This window comes from Pelobates fuscus, chromosome 10 (assembly GCF_036172605.1).
Source record: "Pelobates fuscus isolate aPelFus1 chromosome 10, aPelFus1.pri, whole genome shotgun sequence".
NCBI lineage: Eukaryota > Metazoa > Chordata > Amphibia > Anura > Pelobatidae > Pelobates > Pelobates fuscus.
This window is the reverse complement of record NC_086326.1, coordinates 44,483,543-44,506,988: the sequence shown is the minus strand read 5'-3', so window position 1 is coordinate 44,506,988 and position 23,446 is coordinate 44,483,543. Positions and strand designations below refer to the sequence as shown.

The following is a 23,446-nucleotide window of genomic DNA, read 5'->3' as shown; positions in this document are numbered from 1 at the left end:
CGATCTCACAATAAATAAATAGCAATCAAGTTGTACAACATGTACGTCACATCCATTCATTTTCCTTTTGCTATGCATCTGATGTCACTACATTTTAATTATGACTTGTTTTCATCATTACATCATATCATTATGACATCATGTAACTTGGAGAAACATACAAGCGATTAGTATACAGATGCTCAGTGAGCCCAAGGCGGCTGCACACGTGGAGGCAGACTATTGATGGCTTGGGATGAAGGTATTTACATATTCCAGTAATATTATAATAATGTTGTACGTGCAATAAACTGTGCATCATATTCTATCTAATATAAGTTATTTATTTGTAAAAACAAGGGGGGTGTACTAGCGCTAATTTTAGTGAATGTGTCATATTTAATCTAAAAGCAGCTAAGTACAAAAAGTAAAAAGATAAGAAAAATTACCAAAATTCAAATGTAAAAACAAGGGGGGTGTACTAGCGCTAATTTTAGTGAATGTGTTTAGTGAATAAGTTATTTATTGTTCGTTAATTATCCTGATCTAAAACGGATAAATACTTGATTCCTCAACCTACAAAACTCCCACTCTGTATTTACAAATTCGTAATTAAATAATAATCAGATTGTTAGTAGCACTTACTGGTAACAGAGTCTGAACATGCAGTTATGCTAGCTCTGCCTGCTCTTGGCCATTTTCTTTCCATAGTAAAGATTAATCAGCTGCTAATTCACTTAAAGGGAAACTATGTGTTAAATGCATATTATTAATGCACAGATTGTTTGTTGCAAAATTTTCATTTATAACATTTGCACAAATACTTCTAAATCCTACAAAAACATATAAATTATGAAAGGGACACTCCAGGCACCCAGACCACTTCTGCCCATTGGAGTGGTCTGGGTGCCAACTCCCACTACTCTTAACCCTGCAAGTGTAATTATTGCAGTTTTTTTATAAACGGCAATAATTACCTTGCAGGGTTAACTCTACCTCTAGTGGCTGTCTACTAGACAGCCACTAGAGGGAACTTCCTGCTCTATAGCACAGATTATCTGTGCTAGAGCGTCGCTGGACATCCTCACGCTGTGTGAGGACCTCCAGCGTCGCTCAAATCCCCATAGGAAAGCATTGAAATTCGTTTTCAATGCTTTCCTATGGGGAGACCTAATGCGCATGCGCGGCATTGCCGCGCATGCGCATTAGGTCTCCTCGGCCGGTGGGCGGGATCAGTCTCGCCAACCGGCCGACGGAGTAAGAAGGAGGAGCGGCGCGGAGGAGAAGACAGCGACGAGGGACATCGTCACTGCCTCAGGTAAGTGACTGAAGGGGTTTTCACCCCATCAGTAACTGGGGATTGGGGAGTGGGAGGGAGAGGGAACCTCCAGTGCCAGGAAAACGGATTGTTTTCCTGGCACTGGAGATTCCCTTCAACTGCAGAACTGGCCTCTGTATCTAATAAAGATCCACCCCTTTTTGTCCAACACTTACTTCCTTCTTAGTATTGTCCAATCAAATGTTTCTCATAGAGATTTGGTTTTATTGTCATTTGGAGATTCATATAAAAAATAATTTAGGGCTACATTGTATTATATCAGGCGCTACCTAATATAAGTATTCATGTTTGTAAGTCTGCTAAAATGGTAGAAAGCTATTGTTGACTAACATTTGAATCAGTCTTAGCCAATCACTGAGATTGATTGAATTTATATGTTACACCAGCTGTTTAGCAAATGGTTGCTTCACCATGGCATTACATCAGATGTATGTATTAACTCACACAAGCTTCATCCAAAAAAAATTTTAGGCAAGCAACTTCATGCACTCAGTTTAATAGGATGTAAATTCCAAACACATTGGAATATTTTGAAGATCTCTGCTGCAATTAGAAAGAGCAGGGCCAGGGATCAAAATCCAGAACTAATGTATGATTTTTTTCCTTCATCATTAAATGAAATAAGCTGGTAGCAAGACTTTGTCACTCACCCAGCCATGGGTAGACTGTCTAACACATCTGCGGTTTGCATGCTGCATGTGGTGACACCAAATGGGAAAATTGTACAAAATTGTTAGTTCCAGCCAGGAAGAGAATATTCCTGCTGGCTAACTGACAACCCAGAAAGGAGGCCCTATACGCAGAAAAAAGTTAGCTCTGTAATTAATTAAATTACTAAAGAAAGGCAGTAGAGACAGAGTCTTTGCAACATAACTATTTTAGGAAGATGTAGTGGGTATCAGGAGCAATTTGCTGTTCCCACCAATATCTTTGCAAATTATATATGACACCACTGCACCTTCATTCGGTTCTGTTGGAGAGATCATAGCAAATGGGCAAGTCAGTTATAAGGCAGTGAAATAATAATAAGATCCCTGTGTGTCAGATAATATAATTTTGTATTCTTATTTTGGCAAAATAGGTAATTCTATGGGATACACCACTAAGCCCTGAGGATTACCCTGCTGATAAGGAGCATGTTTTGTGATTGCTATGCCTGTGTCATTGTACCGCCTTGCTACAATAATGTACAATGCCAGGAAGTGCTACTATGACTGCTTCCACAAACCAAAACAATCCAGAGTAACGTTTTATATTAATTCATACAGAAAGGCAGAATATAGAGTTATTATTATTTAAGGCTTCCAGTGCAAGACAAGTAAAATACATATAGAGAAATGCAAAGTTATGCACTTCGGGGTCAAGAATGCACAAGCAACTTACACCCTAAATGGTAGTAAATTAGGGATAACCACACACGAGAAAGATTTGGGAATTGTTATAGACAACAAAGCAGCAATATGCAATGTCAATCTGCAGTTGCTATGGCCAGTAAGGTTTTGTCATGTATAAATAGGGGCATAAATTCTCGAGATGAAAATATAATTTTGCCTCTTTATAAATCGCTGGTAAGACCACACCTTGAATATGCTGTGCAATTTTGGGTACCTGTTCTAAAGAAGGATATCATGGCACTAGAAAAAGTGCAGAGACGAGCTACAAAATTGATAAAAGGAATAGAGCATTTTAGTTATGAAGAAAGGTTAATAAATTGAAATCTCTTTAATTTGGAAAAATGGCACCTCAGAGGGGATATGATAACATTATACAAATATATTCGGGGCCAGTACAAGCCATTATCTGGAAATCTATTCATAAACAGGGCTATACATAGGACACAAGGTCACACATTTAGGCTGGAAGAAAGGAGATTTCATCTAAGGCAAAGAAAAGTTTTTTTTTACAGTAAGAGCAATAAGGATATGGAATTCTCTGCATGAAGAGGTGGTTTTATCAGAGTCCATACAGATGTTTAAACTGCAATTGGATAAATGCTTGCAAAAACATAACATACAGGGATACAATTTCTAATTAGTGGGGTAATAGCTGCTTGATCCAACGAGACATCTGACTGCTATTTTGGGGTCAAGAAGGAATTTTTTTCTAGTTTGTTGCAAAATTGGAAGCGATTCAGACGAGGTTTTTTGCCTTCTTTTTGATCAACAGCAAAAACATATGTGAGGAAGACTGAACTTGATGGACGCAAGTCTCTTTTCAGCTATGTAACTATGTAACTATATATCTCTAGTAAAATACATATAAAAAAGTAGAAGCTGTGTGACCAGAATACCCCTGCCCAGGGCCGGTGCAAGGATTTTTGCTGCCCTAGGCAAAAGTAAAGTTTTTGCTGTGTTTACATTAAAAGGCCTGCAGGGACAGGCTATAGACACCAGAACCACTACATTAAGCTGAAGTGGTTCTGGGGACTATAGTGTTTCTTTAACCCCTTAAGGACCAAACTTCTGGAATAAAAGGGAATCATGACATGTCACACACGTCATGTGTCCTTAAGGGGTTAATGTGAGGTAAATAAGAGATTAGTGCTACGAATAATATACTAGATTGCCTACTTACAACCAGATGAGGATGATGATGGGCTCTAGCTGCAGTCTGGCTCCACTGGTCTGGTGTAGAACAGGATCTCTGGAGGCTATTTGTAACTGTGGTCCCAAAAATCAATGTTCTGGGAGAACGGGAAGCAGCTCCATTTTTGGGGGGCCCTTTACACAGCTCAAGGTCTGGGTCCCAGGGTCCACCTTCATGTTCCACCAATGAGTTTGTTCACAGGGGGTGGAGTGTGTAGGGGATGTCCTGATTTGTGTGTAAGGAATGCATTGTGTGAATCTGTGTTTGTATGTGTAAGGGCTGCAAGGTGTGTTTCTGTGTATGTAAGGGATGAAGTGTGTGAGTCTGTAAGGGGTGCTTTGAGTGTGTGTAAGGCGTGCATTGAGTGTGTGTAAGGGATGCATTGTGTGTTTCTCTGTGTGTAAGGGATGCATTGTGTGTAAGGTTGCATTGTGTGTGTAATGCATTGTGTGTTTTTCTGTGTGCAAGGGGTTCATTTTCTTTGTGTGTAAGGGGTGCATTGTGTGTGATTGTGTGTGTGATGGATGTCAATCTCTCCCCCCTCCCTTGTCACTCTGTTCTCCCCCCCTCCCTTGTTACTCTCATTCCCACTCCCTCCCCTGTCACTCCCCCTCCCCCTCCCTCCCCTGTCACTCCCCCCTCCCTGTCAATTTCTCTTACCCCGTCAATTCCCCTCCCTGTCAAAGTCTTCCCCCCTGTCAATTTCTTTCTCCCCCCTCCCTGTTAGTTCCCCCCTGTTAGTTTCTTCCCCCCACCTCCATGTTAGTTTCTTTCCCCCTCCCTGTTAGTTTCTTTCCCCCACCTCCCTGTTAGTTTCTCCCCCCGTTAGTTTCTTCCCCCTGTTAGTTTATCCCCCCCATTAGTTTCTTTCCCCCTCCCTGTTAGTTTCTTTCTCCCACCTCCCTGTTAGTTTCTTTCTCCCCCCTTGTCAGTTTCTTTCTCCCCCCTTTCCCCTGTCAGTTTCTTTCTCCCCCCTCCCCCTATCAGTTTCTTTCTTTCCCCTCCCTCCCTGTTTCTTTTGTTCCCCTCCCTCCCTCCCTGTTTCTTTCTTCCCCCTCCCTCCCTGTTTCTTTCCCCCCCCCTCCCTCCCTCCCTGTTTCTTTATTTCCCCTCCCTCCCTCCCTGTTTCTTTCTTCCCCCTCCCTCCCTGTTTCTTTCTTTCCCCTCCCTCCCTCACTGTTTCTTTCTTTCCCCTCCCTCCCTCCCTGTTTCTTTCTTTCCCCTCCCTCCCTCCCTCCCTGTTTCTTTATTTCCCCTCCCTCCCTCCCTGTTTCTTTCTTCCCCCTCCCTCCCTGTTTCTTTCTTCCCCCTCCCTCCCTCCCTGTTTCTTCCCCCTCCCTCCCTCCCTCCCTGTTTCTTTCTTCCCCCTCCCTCCCTCCCTGTTTCTTTCTTCCTCCCCCCTCCCCTACCTCTGTTGTAGCGTGGTCGAGCTCTGTATGGTCCGGCCGGGTACAGGGAGCTTTTGTTTCCTGTACCTGGCCGGACTAACAGGAAGTGCACACTCAGTGTTCACCTCCTGTTAGTCCGGCCGGGTACAGGAGACAGATGCTCCCTGTACCCGGCCGGACCATACAGGGCTCGGCCACACTACAGTGAGGGAGTGACAGGAGGGAGCGCTGAGCGCTTCCCTCCTGTCAGCCCCTCTCCTCCGGCTGCGCCCGGGCGGTGCGCCCTCATGGACGCAAGTGGCTATGTTTAGATTTCAATAACTGAGAAGGAGTCTGGCATTCACTAAGCAATGTATTCCATTGACAATTTAGCCAAAACAGTTTCATTTCCTTCTGGCAAACAAATGCTATAGATATGTTATCAATAGGACACATCTCATTGTGTTAATGTGTTTGAGTTAAGATAAAAGTGAAATCATTATGTTGAAAGGGAACTGACATTCATTCGTTTCAGTAATTCCTTCTTACCCCTAAGTTAGAGTGTGAGAAATGATTAGGCTTTGGCTTTTTGTTTTAATAATGCTAGAACTTAACACGGTCCAACATCAAGTTCAATATTTCACGAGATTCTAAACGAAATGAAATGCATTTTAATTTAGGAAAATATATAAAATACCTATAAAAGAGTCATCCCGTGATGTTCATTAGAAATTTGTATCACCGCCAATTCCTTATTTATTTCTATTCTACATGTAATCATTTCGATTACGGCTCCCTAGCCAACAACTGCTTTTCTTCTCCTGGGGTTAATGATCATCACATATTAGAATGTAGCCTTTACGGGCAATTAATACATCTGTTCCAGCTGGCAGCTACTGGAAAATACAGAACTGTGGGAATATACAAAGACAGAACACTGAAACACACATCGACAAACATTTTCCTTAATTGTCAAACTGAAATCTAATCACACCAAAACTGGGTTCATTGGCGATGAATAAACTTGAACAATGAGATATCAGTTCAGTAAGATAGGTAAACTTACACCTTAAGGTCTCCTTTGATTAGACTGTGATTCAAAATGTTCAATATGTTCATATAATTAGCAGGTAATGTCTACTCCAAAGGGTTGTTTTAAAGAGAGAATGTTGCAGCAAAGTGAACTTCCTCTATAAAATATGTCATAAAGGGACAGTACGTTTAAAAAAAAAAAATCAGGATTAACCCCTTAAGGACACATGACATGTGTTACATGTCATGATTCCCTTTTATTCCAGAAGCTTGGTCCTTAAGGGGTTAAAGGCCTTCTAAGTTCTAAAGTATTTCTATGAGAAATACTGCTAAAGCACTTACCTCTTACCTTCCTCCATTGAAGTAATCTATTTACCCAGGAGAACCTGAGGAGGCATGGAAGTTCCCAATGAGGACTAGGTTCATTACCAAATTGATGGCCATTCTATCAATACTTACAGAACTGAGACCCATCAGACACTTGGAGATGTGTATAGTACAGTTTTTTTGAAAGAGAATATTCTATTGCTCTTACACTGTGATTAATATTTAGTCTGATCCATTTTTGAACCATTAAAATCAACAGTGCTAAACAAAGGAAATGATGTCACAAATTTAGACTTGCAGAAAATACATTTTGCTTACCATAGAGCTAAGAGCCTGGTCTGAGTTACCAGAATACCCCTTCCTCTCTCGGTATTTAACTGGTTATGTTTAGATTTCAAGAATTAACTGAGAAGGAGCCTCATATTCGCCCCTTCCTCTCTCGGTATTAAAGTGGTTATGTTTTGAGCTATGATTTCTTTATATTAAGGACCCCAAAGATATGGAATCATCCATCACCCTAAATAGGTTGTGTTATCAGCTCTACAGATGTTTGAAACATATTTGCATGCTTTTTTTTTTTATAAACAGAATATTCAGCTATATAACAGTTAATATGTGGGGTAAGAGCTTGTTGATTCCATTTTAGGGTTAAGAATGATTTCGTTTCCCAATTTATGGGAAAACTGCAAATCACCACAAATTTAGATTTTTTTTTCCTTTCTTTTGGTCCATTAACAGAAACATAAACCTTGGTGGACTTGAGTCTTTTGTCAGTCTTTATTTCTATGCAACAGAGTGGGATTTCACAGTCAATCAATGCTCTCCTATATTCTGCCCCATGGACCTCTTCGCATGGCATTAAAATACTATTACAATAATACAAGGACAATGATTGAATCATATCTGAATTTGGTGATAAGAAAAAAGAGAGAACACCTAGAGAAACCGTTTAGAAGGTGACAGAGTAACCCCAAAAATAAATTGAATAAAACTTTACTTTTAATATTTTTTTAAAAAATATCTGATCATGTGTACATAGAACAAAGCAACCAATTAATACACATAAAGAAAGATTGGTTTAACACCATGCAGAGATTATATGTCACCTAAATGTAACAAGATGTAACCTGTAAATGCTACATTTGTATCATGTCGTATTTTGCCTGGAGGAGAGCTGTATAGTGTATCAGTCAGGGAACAAAGCGGCATTCGTATCCTGCAGTTAATACAATTTCCTACTCTGTTGTGCCTTTGAGGGCACCCCTTAAAAAATTATAAAGTCTATCCTGCCTCTGATAGTTATGATCTTTCAGTAGAAATTAAATAGACGAACAAAAATAAGAATTAAATAATAATAAACTTAAAAAGAAGAGTATAGCTGATAGTGTCAGAAAAGTCTCAGTGCTTGTCGTCCCACATCGATTGGATCAGCTCAATACTCTATGAAAGTCCCAACACGCTTTTCGCCGTTAAGGCTCTTCCAGGGGAACGGAATCTGGAAAAATAAAAATTTAAAAAGAGCGCCTATCTTCGTGATTGGACCTTCAGGACGCCGACCTTCACCAATCAGTTAGTGAGGAAAAAAGTGGATCTAAAATATCTGAATTTAGCTCTTGACTTTTTCTTATTTTAAACCAGTACTTGCATTCCCATAAACTCAATGTATTGGCTAAACCCCCTTCTCTTCCATCTCGCCCCCCTCACCTGCAGAAATCTATAGATTGTCTCCATTTCTCCAAACGTATTCAACATCTCCTGCCTCACACCTACACTATAAAAGAAAAAATCTCAGGCACTCACTGTGATACGTTTGAAGCAGCTCTCATGCATTCGCAACGTTTCGACCTGTACCCAGGTCTTCAAGCTTGATAAAGACCTGTATACAGGACGAAATTACCTTCTCAATTCATATAATTCTTCCTTTCACTTAGCCAAGCAAACATATTTCTCTTCACTTATATCTACTCTTTCCTCCGACACTAAACTCTTTTTTTCTCTTCTTTCAAATCTCTCCTCTACACACTTGCACCACCACCCTCGTCTCAAGCACTCAAGACTTTGCAGACTGTTTCTTAACACATTATCAGAAGCAACATCCCAACACAAGCTTGCAATGTTCCCTTCTACCACTGGTTACCTCACTGCAAAATATGTGTCCCTGAAAACATGCCGGATCTAGTAACCCCACACTTAATGCCAATCTGTCCTTCATCTTACTGCAGCCACCTATGATGTTTCCAAAATGTGTCTGTTTCTGAGAGCTGACATCACTAAGCAATACGTCCACATTCTTGTTATTTATTGTCTTAACTACTGCAATAACCTACTAACTGGCCTTCATCTCTCCCTCTTCTCATCCACCTTATCTGTCAATTTATATCTGCTGCACCTCTTAATACTAGTCTTTCAAAGCCCTCACTAACTCCACTCCCCACTACCTGTCCCCACGAATCAACAAATACACTCCAGCCCAAACCCTAATATCTAACAATGACCTGCTCCTGGCATCTTCTATTATCCCCTCTCCCCATGCTAGACTGTAGGACCTTTCTCATGTATTCCCAACCTTTTCAAACAGACTTACTCACACTGTCAAACGTTCCCCTAGTCTGTTCTCCCTAGAAATATTTTTGTTCCAGAAAGCCTACCACTCAACTCAGAAACTGAGAAAGTAAAGCATTCCATGTAAATGATAAATGCCCTCATCTCACTCTGGATTAATATCATTCTCACATTTCCAGTCCCCACCTCCTGTTTCTTACCCCTATTCATCTTGATTGCAAGTTGCCACAGGCGTAGGGCCTGTTTATTTTTTTGTCAAATTTTGTATTGTTTCTTAGATTTATTGTACTTTTGTCTTTTGAGTTAAACCAATTTGCATTCTTGTACAGTGCTGTGGAATTTTGGCGCTTAATAATAATAATAATAATAATAATAATATATTAACTGGGTAATATCAGCACTTCAGATCACATTGATCTCTCATTAGCTGAGCTGTGTACGTACAGTGAAGTTAAGATCAGTCAGGAATATATTTTGTGAAATAAGGCGGTGTGGGTAAATGGGTGGGGTTTTGCTGCATAAAGTTGCAAATATTGTGTTTTTTGGGGAAAGCTAACGATATTTGAATAGGGAGAGAATACCAGCATGAATAAAAGTCATAAACTTTCAAATGCACTTTAGTTGCGTCGATGTCTTTTGCAAAGTGCACAGTTAAACCCTATACCATTGCTAGGTAACTTTTGGCACTCCAGATGTTATGAACTACATCTCCCCTGATGCTTGGCCAGCATTATAGCTGTACGGGCATTATGGGAGATGTAGTCCACAATACCTGGAGTGCCAAAAATTTGCCTCATTCTGTCAGGAGCCCAGTATAATGAACACCACTACATCTCAGCTCTGATTTGTATCTGAAATCTAGGACAAGCTGAAGACGTAACTCATCAGAAGCTCTGCCTGCAGTTCAATCCAAAAATACCTCTTGATACCGCATTTTTTTTAGAAGTGGATATATGGGAAAAAAACAACTTAATTTTGACTTAAAAGTAATACTAAAATAAATAAACCGTTGTATAAAAAGTATCTTGTACTCGCCGCATTTATCAATGTTATGATAATCTCCCAAACTGGATATATTTAAACTACATTTTAATATGCCTGTTAATAATATCAGTATTACTGCTTATATTGGCATGCTGACTTGTAAGGATTAAAGGGTGAGCTGAGTTGACCCTGCCACCTGGAGGTGTGAACCTGTGAAATTAACCTTAATTTCAAACATCCACACGGAACACGCACAATGGACACGTGGCTTCAGGTTTTCACACTCTGTATTACAGTAATTTGATGTCAGAATGGCAGCATTTAAACAGATCCAGGAATTCTTCAACATTGCTGTAGACTCAGCTTGGCTATTTCAGCCTAAAGTTTACCATTCAGATTTTAATTTGCTACAATTCATAGTTTAGTTAGTATCCCCAAAGTAGTATGATAAACAGTCCAGAATAGACTTTTTTCAAAAATTGCATCCAGGCCTTTTTTTGCACTAAATATGATAAATCTATACTATAATATTCTCTCCTTAAATCTTTCTTCAAGTCCATTGATATATGTACAGTACTGTTAATGAACAGGTAATCAGAAAGCAAGCTGTACAGTCCCTGTGCACATTTATACAATATAATCTTCTCTGATGTATTTTTGAGAATAAACGTGACACCTTTCAGGAATTTCTTCATAACTAAGCTTTTTCATTCCTATTTTTTTAATTTTTAACCCCTGAAGGACACATGACGTGTGACATGTCATGATTCCCTTTTATTCCAGAAGTTTGGTGCTTAATGGGTTAAAGATAGTTTTTGCTCCGTTTCTTGTTTCATAATATCCTTCTAAATTATTGGTGTATCAATAATAATTGTAAATAATAGTTGTTTTTTTCTTACAATATTACAAACAAATGTTCATGAAACTTGAAATTGGAGAAAGCAGCTGAGCAAATGGAATATATTAGGAATAGGACACAATAGATACCATTTAATTATGACTTGAGATAAAAACATTGCCTCTGCTACACAATCAAAATTGTTGCTACCATCAGTCCTATTTCCTTACACTATCTATCTATCTATCTATCTATCTATCTATCTATCTATCTATTTGTCTGTCTGTCTGTCTGTCTGTCTGTCTATCTGTCTGTCTGTCTGTCCGTCTATCATTTATTTATTTCTGTAAATCTCATGAGAAGATTGCAGCTCTGTTCATTAAAAATATAAAGGCATTTTTCCTAGCCCAGTTCTGTGAAATATTACCTTTGTCAAGTTTTGTCAAAGACAATTGGGCTTGACCTGTTCTACTCAAATAGACAGAATGTAAAGTACCTCCAGACTCAAATGAGTCAAACACATACACCATATCTTCACTAAACATTCCCTCATCTTGTCATATGCTGTCCAGGTCTTACTTGAACACGTGAGTGGCTTTGGTGGGCGTGGGGGGCTAAGCCCTCCTCCCATGCCCACTGGCACTAAGATGGTTAATATACAAGCTTGCAAAGGCAAGAGGCATGACAACTGGGGCACCTTTATAGAGCTCCCAGTTAAAGTGATATGATTTGCTTTAGTTATAAAATTTTACAAAACAACAAAGCAAATGAGAGCAATCTTCTACACCAGAAAATAAACCACTAGTAGGATGGGATGATTTTTTGGGGAGTTACAGAACCTACCTTGGGTGCAAGTCTACTAGTAGTACCAGTGTCTGCATTGTTATCACATCAATCCTTCTACAGTGGGAGCGAGCTACTTTGAGGACCTGTAGGTAGGTAACACACAGGACCAGAAAGGAAAGGAGGAAGCTGAGGAGGTGGAAGAGGACCATGAAAGCCATGAAAGAGGCGCCTTCCTCTGGTTTCCTGTTGTAGAGTGTGCAAGACCCATACGTCTGGTGGAACCCAACCCAAGACAGGCAAAGAGCTACAGTTGGGAAGGACAATGAGTGGATCCAAGAGTAAAGTAGGATGAGTGCAGCATCCTGGTACCTCATTTTGGAGTGATAACTTAAAGGGAACACCACGGCCACCCAACGATCAATGCTCAGTGCTGCCATACTCAGCATGGAGTTGCTGGTCAAAAAAGTTTCCAAGAAGCCCACTGCCCTGCAGAGACCTTCTCCCCCGGGCTGGTGACCATGTATGACCCCTACCAGGGTAAGGGGCATGTTGATCACTGCCAGGAGCAGATTACACAAGGTCAGGTTAAGAATAAATAAACCAGGGACCTGAGCTCGGATGTCCGTGCAGCTCAGGAAGCAGATCAGCACCATGCCGTTGGACAGCACCGCCGCTAGAATGAGCAGGACCATGAAGACGCAGCCAATGATTCCCCACAGCTCCATTCCTGGAGCTCAGTCAGGTTAAGCATTCTGGAATCCAGCGTTCCATGCCATTCTGTAAGGACCAATAGTAGCAGCAGGAGGATTGGATGGAACCTTAGCATGTAGAAATAACAGAACACTGAGATGTAGCTTCTCAGTCAGGGGATCAATGCACTTGGTCCTCTGTGTGAGCTATGTTTAGCATCATCCGTATAGCATCCTCTAGAACCGGTGAGATGAAAGTGTGCACTAGTTTTTTTCAGAAGTATAATTGGTCCTCGATCTTTTCCAGCAGAACAGACATGGAGCCTATTATGGGGGAAAAAAAATAAAAAAAGGCAAAAAGAATGAGGCTGCACAGTGAAAGGCATAGAGAGGGGAGGGCTTAGGGAGACAGCATGCTGCTCCGTCTGTGAGATCCAACTTATTGAACGGTATCCACCCCCGCTAGAAGGACCACATCACAGGGTCAGCGCTGAAACACTATACAGACAAGGAATGTCAGGGCTGTGCAGTAGCTGCTTGCTGAGCAGTTAAAGGTTAATTTACTTCAGAGACAAAGAAAGCTAAAATTAACTCATCTGCATGGTTTCTAAAAATTGCAGTTAACCCCTTAACTGCTAGATACATTTTTTTTTTTAAAATGTATATGAAACGTGCCAAAACGATCAGCTAGGACAAAACAGCAATTTTCTGTAAAGGTTTCTGCTAAGCTTTAGCTAAAACAGTAAAATAATGTTGACTAGTGTCCTGTGCACGGAGTTCCAGGTTTAAGTTACATAAACATACACATTGTGCAGTTTTCATTCGTTTATTCATGCTTCAGAAAAACACTTGGGACACATGATAAAGGTTATATGCTACCTTTTATCTTGCAATATTCCCTACAGGGTCTTAAATATTAGTTTAAAAACAGTACAATAGTAGTCACATACAGTAAGTTGAACAAAATACATTTTATAAAAATGACCAAATACCATATGGGTATAGTGATTTGTGAGAAACATCATGCTATTTTGGGGATACGGTTTCCTAAAAAAGAATGTCCCCAGAAAGTATAAATAAAGTGAATAGTGCACATGCACATATAATTACAGTACATCATAAGCTGCAATAGCACACACTCCCTCCTTCCCGCCTCCCCCTCCTTTCTTGCTAAAAATGCAGCTGTGCAGTTTAACCTACAAAGGCTGCTGTACAAAATGAGGAAAGGGGGTGGATGCCTCCATTTCAGTGCATCTGCAGAGATGCTGGCGGAGAAATTAGTTCATGGACTAAATTTTTTTTTTTAACTTGATTAGAAGAGGGAGTAGTGCCTTAAAAATGTCTTAAGTGTTGGTAAGTATGTAATGAGTAAAGAGACAAAACGACAGTACAAAACGTATATAGTGCATTATGTCAAATGCAAATAATAAAAAAAAACAACAACAGGAGATATACTTACAATATGTAGAGCTACAAGTTGTGTGTGCCTGGGCAGCAGGATATATAGTATATGCTGGGTCCATTGGTGAATGATCTGGATGGTATGCAATATAAGTGGAAAACACACCCAAATATTGTTTAGTGTATTTGGTATAAAAGGTAGAATAGCCAATTCTATACAAATGCACTCACAATAAGTGGAGCCTCCTAGTGGCTCTCAGAAAAACATTTGTTAATAAAGTCATAATAAAAAAATAAACAAAGGAAAAAACAAAAATACGATAAAAAGAGAATAAAACAATTAGAGTAATAACACTAATGCGTTTCACCTGTGTCAAGGTTTTTTTTTTTTTATAAAGTTAATGTTATTACTCTAGTTGTTTTATTCTATTTTTCTTATATATTTTTTTTGTATAAGAATGTATTTATACACTTTTGAATTTTACAATATTTCTGAACTATCCTGACTTTCTTTTGGAGTTTTTACATCAACTTCTTTGGTGGGGAATACACCAAGGAAAATCCCTAAGGATTGAGAAATGCCGCCAGATTGCTCTCCATATTTTTATTACATTTTTCATATCACAGTGAGCACTATGTGTTTTTTTTTTCTGTTGTTATAATTTACATATACCATCACAGGAACCTCAGCTATTCAACATGATTCCAGAATGGGGAGTGTACCACTTTATGCTGTTTTCTGAGTGCCACTAGGAGGCTCCACATATTGTGAGTGCATTTCTATAAAATTAATTATAATAAAATTAATTATTATACCTCCTATACCAAATACACTACATTATATTTCGGTTTGTTTTTTTGCTTATTTTGTATACCCTCCATATCATTCACCAGTGGGTCCAGGACACACTATATATCTTCAGGCGGGGATTGTAAGTGTATCTCCTCTTCTTTCCTTTTTTCTTCTACTTGCATTTGACATACTGCACTATATACCTGTTGTACTGTCTTTTTGTCTTGTTACATACTTACAAACACTTGAGAACTTTCTAAATAGCTAAAACCTCTTCTAATCATCAACACCTTTCCTTGGACTGGAATAGAGAGACTCTGTTTTGGGTTGTTTGAGCTGCCTTCTACACTGAACTAAAAAAAAAAAAAAATAGGAACCACTAACATATTTTTAAATATATTTTTTGCATCGCATGTGTTTGACAAGGAGGGGGTTAACCATGAGGATGAAACACATGTAATATGCAAACCACATTACAATTAATTTCACATTAATATTAAAATGTATTTATATACTTCCAACAAATGCTTTATCATCACATAAAGGGACAAACAGGACAAAGGAATCCATTAAAATGGGAATGGCTGAACTGAAAAAATTAACCTTCTTTTGCAGAGTTTGAATTGTTTTTAATGCCTGTATTTTGGTGTAAACCAAATCTTCTTGTTATAGTGAGCCGGAACCCTAAAATGATGGATTGACTGCAAGTTTTAGAGCCTTGTTTGAAGAGCTTACAGTTTAAAGATAAATGGAAAATGTAAAAACCAGGCACAAATGAAAATTAGTGCACATTTTCCAAGTATTGCCCTTGGAACAGTTCACATATTATGGGCTTCAGTACAGAATTGATTTTCCCCTTCAAATAGGGGATTCTTTTGGATCAACATCATAAAAATATGTGTCTTAAAGACTGAATTCGAAAGACTTCAGTCTTGTTTTATTCTGAATTACTACGTAACTATGTAAGTATAGATTACTTGTTCATTCAGGTCAACAGTAGCAGCAGGGATATATGAAAAGTTGAAACTGAAAAGTCTACAAATTGTCTTTATTTTTTACTTTACTAAATACATGTAATTTATTGAATACTCTGGGTATTTATTCTGGAGTTACATTTCAAACATCTATTTAGGAGAAAAAAAACGTAATAGTACTGCGTGCAGAAGCACAGAGAGGCAGTCACATTAATTAAAGAGATGAAAGAAGACTACATTACAGACCTCACAAGTAATTGAGGCATTAAATTAGAAAATAGGCTTCTATGGAACTTTCAAGGAAATATACGACTTTTACAATCCCATGAGATTGCAAGAGATTTTCAAGAATAATTTATAAAACAGCCTTTGCAAGGTTCAATTGAGTCTAGTATCGCAGTGTTTCCAGAAATATTATATGTATTTAAAGAGAATTATTAAAAAACAAAGTTAAATAAGTGAATGAGAGAGAAAAAGAAAAAAGGTTATATTTTATAAAGAGACTTTACGTTAGACTTTGTCTGAGGTTCTTACAGTTATATACACCTTTTTTCAAACATATAGATAGTAGTATTTACTGGTATTTCCTTTGATTTCTCTGACACGCTATATAGGTAATATCCCTCTCTTAGTTAATGGATAATTTTGATGTGACTTGGTTTTTATGTCAATTTGACTATTTTATCTTTAACTATTAAAAGTTAAAGGGATATGTGACGGATCACCTGGCACCCCGACTGGGCACCTCCGCCAACAGATGGTGTCCTTTTAGCTCGCCCACTAAGCTACACCACCTACTCCTTCCTCTTTTTTTTGCAAATTCTTTATTTTCAGTTGTTATCAACAGTAAGTATGGGGTACAGAATAAAGAATGGGGGTGGGGTACAAGAACCATCTGAATTGAGCAACAAATTGACCTTAGATAATTGAACAGTGGAGTTACATATACGACAGTGTAACGGACACCTTCCGTCAATGGATGCTTCCTAGCTTGCGCCGAGGACCACAAGCACCGCACTGGACACCACAACCACCGCAGACTCCACAACTGCCGTAGCTTAACTGGAGCCTCATCGTCTTCCGTCCACCCTGGATCAGCTTCAGTCCTCCAGGACCATGTGGGGAAGACCTCCCCTCCAGGAGAGCGTATCAGGAACACGGGCTAAGTGATTAAAGCTCAAGGGAGTATGCAGAGCATAGCAATCCCCAGTGTGATACAGCAGTTCCTTCCAATAACGAGACAAGGCTACGTATTGTGGGTCAAGAAGATCTGATGTTTAATGGCAGGTACTCTGCTTTTATGCAGTACTCCCCTGCAAGGGAGACGCCCACAGGCAATTAGGCATTAACCAACCAGATAACGGTTACATCCCACATATTCCCTCCCCTCTGCTTGGGAGATAATTAAGTTTCTTACTGTATTTACTCAATTATCTCCAAACTGAAAAATCATACTTTTTATGCATTTTTTTTTTTTTTAAATTCTTTATTTTTGGTGCAAGTTGCATGAAAGGTATACATTGCTTCGAATCATTTGATACAAGTATTGTACACAGATAAGTACAGCGGTAAACAATGTGTATAGCATCACAAGTTGTGGTGTCTAGTTGGTATGTTGCACGTTTTGTGGTGTTTGGTGGTCTGTCGTGTTGTATCGATTTTAGCACTAGTTGGGTTGAAATATGTGTGCCCCCTCTATGTGATATATCTCGGGAGTTAAAGACCAGCGAGGCATGCGGGTTCTGGATCACTTTAATAGTATGAGAAGGGTCGGTTGTTGATTCACCAGTGAGGCCGGCCTTACGTGGTGGTCGCTATTGTGTGGTCCTCGACTATGTGTATTCCTCTGACCTCTATCCAGTCCCTCCCTGGCGTGGCTAGTAGGGGGGGGGGGGGGGGGGGAAGGCGTCTCGAGCTCAGTGTGTGCGCTGTGTGTGCCCTTTGGGTCGCTCGGATGAATTATGTGAATATGTAACTATGTATTGACGTACATTAGAGTAAGTTGAAAGAGCAAACCATTAAATAGTAAACGTTAAACATTGCATAACTTTAGGTTAAGAAAAGTCTCAGAAATGTCTCTGCTGTTTGGGACACTTTGGGACGTCGGCCTGTTCAGGTCTTTGGTCTCCTTGCGCCCCTATTTTCGGAAGAAGACGTGTCAGAGTCAGTGTCTGAGAGGAGCTGTGTGTCCTGTGGGTCTTGAGCTGAGCCCCGTTGTGGTTGTAGGTCCAAGGCCGCCAGGAGCGCGGGAGTATCTGCTGGGTCTGTGGCTTTATAGTACTTTCCCCCTTTGGTAATCCATAGGGTTTGCGGTGTCGCCCATCTGTACGTTAGTCCTGCCTTCTGCAATACTTGTGTGAGGGGTTGCATGGCTTTGCGCCACTGTAATGTGGCTCTGCTGAGATCTTGAAAAAATGATAGTGTACAGTTCTCAAAGTCATAAGGTGTCTTCCCTTTCATAGCTGCCAGCAGGGTTAATTTGTTGGACATCGATTGACACCTAAGGATGATGTCTCGTGGTGCATTTGCAGGGGCTTTAGGAGATTTGGCAATTCTGTATGCCCCATCGAAGGAGAAATATTTAGCCTCTCTGGCTGAGAGTAGTGATGCCACTAACCTCCTTATGAAGTGCGGTAGTTCTTCAAGGGGTACGGTTTCTGCTACCCCCCGCAGTTTTATATTCTTCCTCCTGCATCTGTCGTCCAATATTAGTAATTGCTTATTCGTTTCAGTTTGTTGAGTCTGGATGTGTAGTACCCTGTCGCTCAATTCCTTGAGGCCTTTCTGCAAGTCTGTTACATTATGTTCGGTGGCTTGTGTGCGTCCCTTTACCGCTTGCACCTCCGTTTTGAGAACCGCCAGGTCCGCCTCCCACATCAACCTGAGGTTGTCTTGAAGTCCAGTGAGCATTTCTTGTATCTCCCGTTTGGTCGCCGGTGCTTCTGCTAACATTTGGCTTGGTGCCCCTCTATCCGTCGGCATCGGGCTTTGACTTATGGTCCCGCAGTCTTCCCTTACTGGTGAGGGCTCTCGGGTGGATGTTGTCGCCCTTATCGTCAGAGTTTTCGCCGACGGCGGTTGTTGCAGCATGTGACTTATGTCTTGTTGCGGCTTGGCCGTGGATGCAGTCGGCCTTTGGGTTTTTCTCCCCATGTTGCCCGTTAACAGGTGCAGGTAGTCGGGGTCGTCCCAGTCTAGTGGGCCTCCGTAGGCTGCTGGAGCGTGTCGGATAGCGCGGTAGGCCTTAGTGCCGCGGGTCGGAGTTTTTTTGCCCGGGGTTAGTAAAAAAGGCATCGGCAGGTTCAGGGCAGTACGCTACGGTAAGATCTGACCTTATTTCTTTAGTTGTCGTCAGGATGTTTGAGATATCGAATGGATTAATTTTTCAGCGCACGGAGCTGTAGAAATGGCGTCTATTCAGTTGTGCTGCTAGGCTCCGCCCCCCCTTTTTATGCATTTTAATAACTTTCTGATTTTTCATCACACAGGAATAAAACTTATATTTTTATAAACAACACAACTTGGAAAAAAACATATTTAAAATTCGTACAAATCCGTTCAGGCGTTGCAGAAATAATAAAAAGTCTCTTTGGACCGACTGCACGCCTGTTTGCATGCCCAAAACAGTTCCACAGATTCAGGCTGTGCGGTCGGTCTAATTCTGCCCTGAAAAGTAACAAAGTCCCATCCGAAGGCGGCGTTCGAATCGTTGAACGCACTTCGACTTCTGTCAAAGTGTCGAAGTGAAACCGGGGTTGCGTTTCCATGGTGTTCAATTGTCTACTGGAGGTCTATTTTACACCCAAAATGACAAAGTCCCGTTCGAACGTGTGTTCGAATCTTCGAACGAGACTTAGTCTCCAGCCGCAGTGTCGAAGGGCAGGGGAAGGTACAGGTCAGCAGTGTTCATTCAAATGTGTGGCTGATTTCCGTTCCTGGGATTTGACGGCACACACCGCTGACCGCGTTCAACTGCATTAAAATGGCCGCCGCCATGTGTTCGACTGTCTAAGGGCGGCCACTTCGACTACTTCGGCACTACGACGACTTCGGCTTTTCGACTGCATCCGAAGTGCCAGTTTAAAAGTACAAACCCTTTCTTTGTACAACACAGTTAAAGTGCCAGAAACAGTAGAATATAAGTCCATAAGCCCCAACTCAGTTCCTTAAAGGGCCATAGTCCCAGGCCAGGAGGCTAGCAATCAGTCCTCTCCAATGCCCAGTGGCAAATGGTAGTTTGTCACAGACAGTTACTGTGTTTTGATTGCCTGTTGTTATGAGTAATTTTAGGCTTTACTATTGTAAGTTCAGGGTGGTGTATTGTTGAGCTGGTTGGGTTTTGTCTGTTGTCGATATTTTGTTGTCCTGGAGCTCGTATGTCCCGGATAGGTTACCGGAATAGCTATGTTGTGCGGAGAGTGGGGGAAGTGGGTTAACTTCCATTAATCTAGTAGGTCCCCTTTTGCTCTTCTAAACATCTTTTTTTTTGTGTGGGTTATCTTGATTTCACCTATGGTGGGTGGTTGTGAGCTGCTCACTTCGGTGGACTTTGTCATCTGGTCTGGGTTGGGGGTGTCTTCTGTGGGTGTCAGGCTCGAGGTGGAGGTCCGGGGGCGTGGCTGTTGGGGTATCGGTTTGTCTAGAGGGTCAGTTGTCGAGTGGTCGGTGTCGTGGAGGGTTGTACGTCAGGTGGGTCTCATTGGATGTTATTGTTCGTATGTGTGTGTAGTTGACGGTTCTCTTAAGGAGGGTGTATTTAGTTGTGGGACTCTCTATCGGGTGTCAGAGAGGGGAGTTTGCTGAGTTGGGGGTGTTGGGTTGGCATTGGGTGTGGGGGGAGGTTAAGGTGTTTAGTATTGGGGTTGGTAGGGGGAAGGAGGCCGGGGATGTTGGGAACGTAGTGTCCTGTGGGGGTGGAGTGCGGGGTAATGGGCATCCATTTATGTTAGTGCTTCCTCATGGGTGGGTCAGGTAGTAGGGCCGAGAGTTTGTCCATTTCTCTGGATTCCTCAGTTTTTCGGAGGACAGTCTCCAGGGCGGGTATGTTTTGTTTGCCCCACTGCTCGGCTATTGTACGTCTAGTAGCCAACGCGATTTTGGCTAGCAGTTTATTTTGCGCTCTGTACAGGGGGGCATGGGGTTTACAGAGCAGCCAGACCCACGGGTCTAGGGGAATATCGATGTGTAGGATTCTGGACGCTAGATTGGCCACCTCAGCCCAGAGTTGTGCTATGCGGGGACATTCCTACCAGGCGTGGATGTAGGTGCCCTGGGATCCGCATCCCTTCCAGCATTGGTCTGTCAGGGGTGTCAGGTACCATCGGAGGAGGGTTTTGTAGGCCTGTTCTCTATTGTTAACGCATATCGTGAGGGAAGCTGTAGCTTCCCATATCTTTGTCCAGTCTGAAGGGTCGTCCGGGGGGCCAATGTCTCTTTCCCATGTTTTTGTGTAGGATAATGCGTCTGTTCAAGAGGTGGAGTTTAGTTGGAGATATATGGAGGAGATTTGGCCTTTGTGTATTGGGTTGTGTGTGCATTTGTGTTCGAATTGGGTTAGGTCTGCAGTGGCTGTGGAGGTGTGTTGGGGGTTTTGTAGGAAGCTGCAGATCTGTAGGTACCTGAAATGGTCAAAGGTGTTCAGCGGTGTGTGTCTGGGTAAGTCCAGGAAACGGAGGAGCTGTTTGGATCTAAAAAAATGATAAAAACGTGAGAGTCCATTGTCCTTGAAGTGTGCAAAATCCCGAGGGTCCATTACCGGGGGGAACTGTTTGTTTCTTAAGAGTGGAGTGAGAGGTGAAGGGAAGTTAATGAGTTGGGTTGCTAGTATGGCCTTGTCCCATATCTGGAAAGAGGTGCGTAGAGCTAGGGCGGTGCGTGGGGTATCGGGTCTTAATTGTTTGGGGAGACAGAGGAGCAATGAGGGATGGTCCCTACCCATTAAGTCATTCTCAAGGTCTACCCATATTTTGAGTCCTGGAGGAGCGTGTAGCTGCTGTATTTGTGCTAATTGGGCTGCTTGGAAGTAGCTATAGATGTTGGGGAGTCCCAGGCCTCCTGTTTTTGTAGTTTTATACATTGTAGTTCTTTTTTATTCTGGGTCTTTTATGGGACCATATGAAATTGTCTATTTTTGTTTGGAGTGATTTGAAGTTCTTCCGGGATATCGGGACGGGTAGGGTTTGGAATAGGTACAAGAATCTGCGCAGTAGGTTCATCTTGATGGAGGCTATCCTTCCCATCCAGGAAATTGGCATATTATTCCAGTTTTGGAGGTCTGTGTAGGCTTGTTGGATCAGGGGGGTGGGGGGGAGGGGTACTTTAGTGTGTATGTGGCCTCGGGGGCCATGGGTAGAAGAATGCCCAGGTATAGGATGCTGATCTCGTTATATTTAAATTGGTGTGTGAGGCTCCGTCCTCTTTTTATGAAGAGTTCTATTTTTTTTTTCATATTTTGCTTTGTTTTAAAACATAGTCCGGAATGATAATACAATTCTGAAATGTTCTATAATTTCAAACACTAACAGTATTATTTAAATAAAAGTTTGAATTGACGTTAATTCGAAAAGAATTTACAATTCTAGGCTAAAACAGCAAAAATGTGGCAAATGTTTTTTCCAATTTCTCTAGCTGGCTTAAAATTGAAATTTACTTTGAATTAATCATTTGTACAATTTGTACAAACAGCTTGCAGTGCAACAGACATCCATTTAAAAAGTAGGGTACATGCATTAGCTGTCTAGCTACAGGTTCAACTGTTCACTAAACAGTAATGGTGTGCACATTGAGAATATTTAGTTCGGCCGAACCATTTTTCTCAAATAGAAAATTTGCCTGGATTCCCAAATTTCGACTTTCAGTCGGTTTGACTTGGCAGGACTTTTGTACCACAAAAACTGATTTGAGAAACAAAACATACGAATAAAAAGGGAGCAATAATGGGCAAATCAGTGTGCTGCAAACTATTTAAAAACGATATTGTAAAATGAGCATTTTTGCTCTGTTTGTTTCACAGATAAAGCCTCTAAATTTCCCAATATTGCTGCTGTTTTTCCCCCTGAATTTTCTACAAACCAAGATATTTTAATGAGACCATCAAAATAAGCAATAATTATTTTGTCTTTTTAAAATACAATATCGGAAAAGCTGCAGTCTTGTTGAGCTGCTACTGCCAGTGTAGAGCAGATGGAATTTTATTTATTACAAAACATTGACATTACATTTGACATAAGTCAAAGATCACATATGCATCCACCCACATGTATTTACTTTTCTCTGCAAGGATTGAGAATAGATAGATACTTAGCAGCAAAGTTCACAAAACAATCTCGGCAAACGTAGCTGACAGTACCTTTCTGTAACACAGATTAAAGGTTTTCTTTTACAGCTTGTTTGGAATCTGCTGACAGCCCTGCAGAAATCAAACACCGCTACTGTGTACATATTAAATTTTTTCCCAATAATTTATTCCTTTGACTAATTTAATTACCTAGGAATAGTGAGCGAAAAGCACAATATCATGTCACTATAGTTCTACGTATTAGACATGTGCAATTCGTTTCTGTCCGAATATTAATTCGGACGAATTTCGGACAATTCGGACATTCGGGTACCTCCGAATGTCCGAATTGCCGAGGTCCCGAAGTTCTGAAATTACCGAATTTCCGAAGTGTCGAAGTTCCGAAGTGCCGAAGTTACGAAGTTGTGAAGTGCCGAAGTTCCGAAGTTGCCAAAGTGCCGAAGTTCTGAAGCACAGTATTGCCTAAGTAATAATATACTTACCCAGTGAAAG

The 23,446-nt window shown here is 40.9% G+C and overlaps 1 protein-coding gene across 1 annotated transcript in view; it reads right to left on the bottom strand.

Annotated features, from left to right (window-relative positions):
* GPR26 (G protein-coupled receptor 26) overlaps nucleotides 1–12,913 on the bottom strand; it is a 28,087-nt gene extending 15,174 nt beyond the window's left edge. The window contains exon 1 of the mRNA XM_063433937.1: nucleotides 11,858–12,913. Within this exon, the coding sequence (XP_063290007.1) occupies nucleotides 11,858–12,525 (668 nt within the window). The 5' untranslated portion in view covers nucleotides 12,526–12,913. The remainder of the gene's footprint in view (nucleotides 1–11,857) is intronic.
* Nucleotides 12,914–23,446: the final 10,533 nt, after the last annotated feature.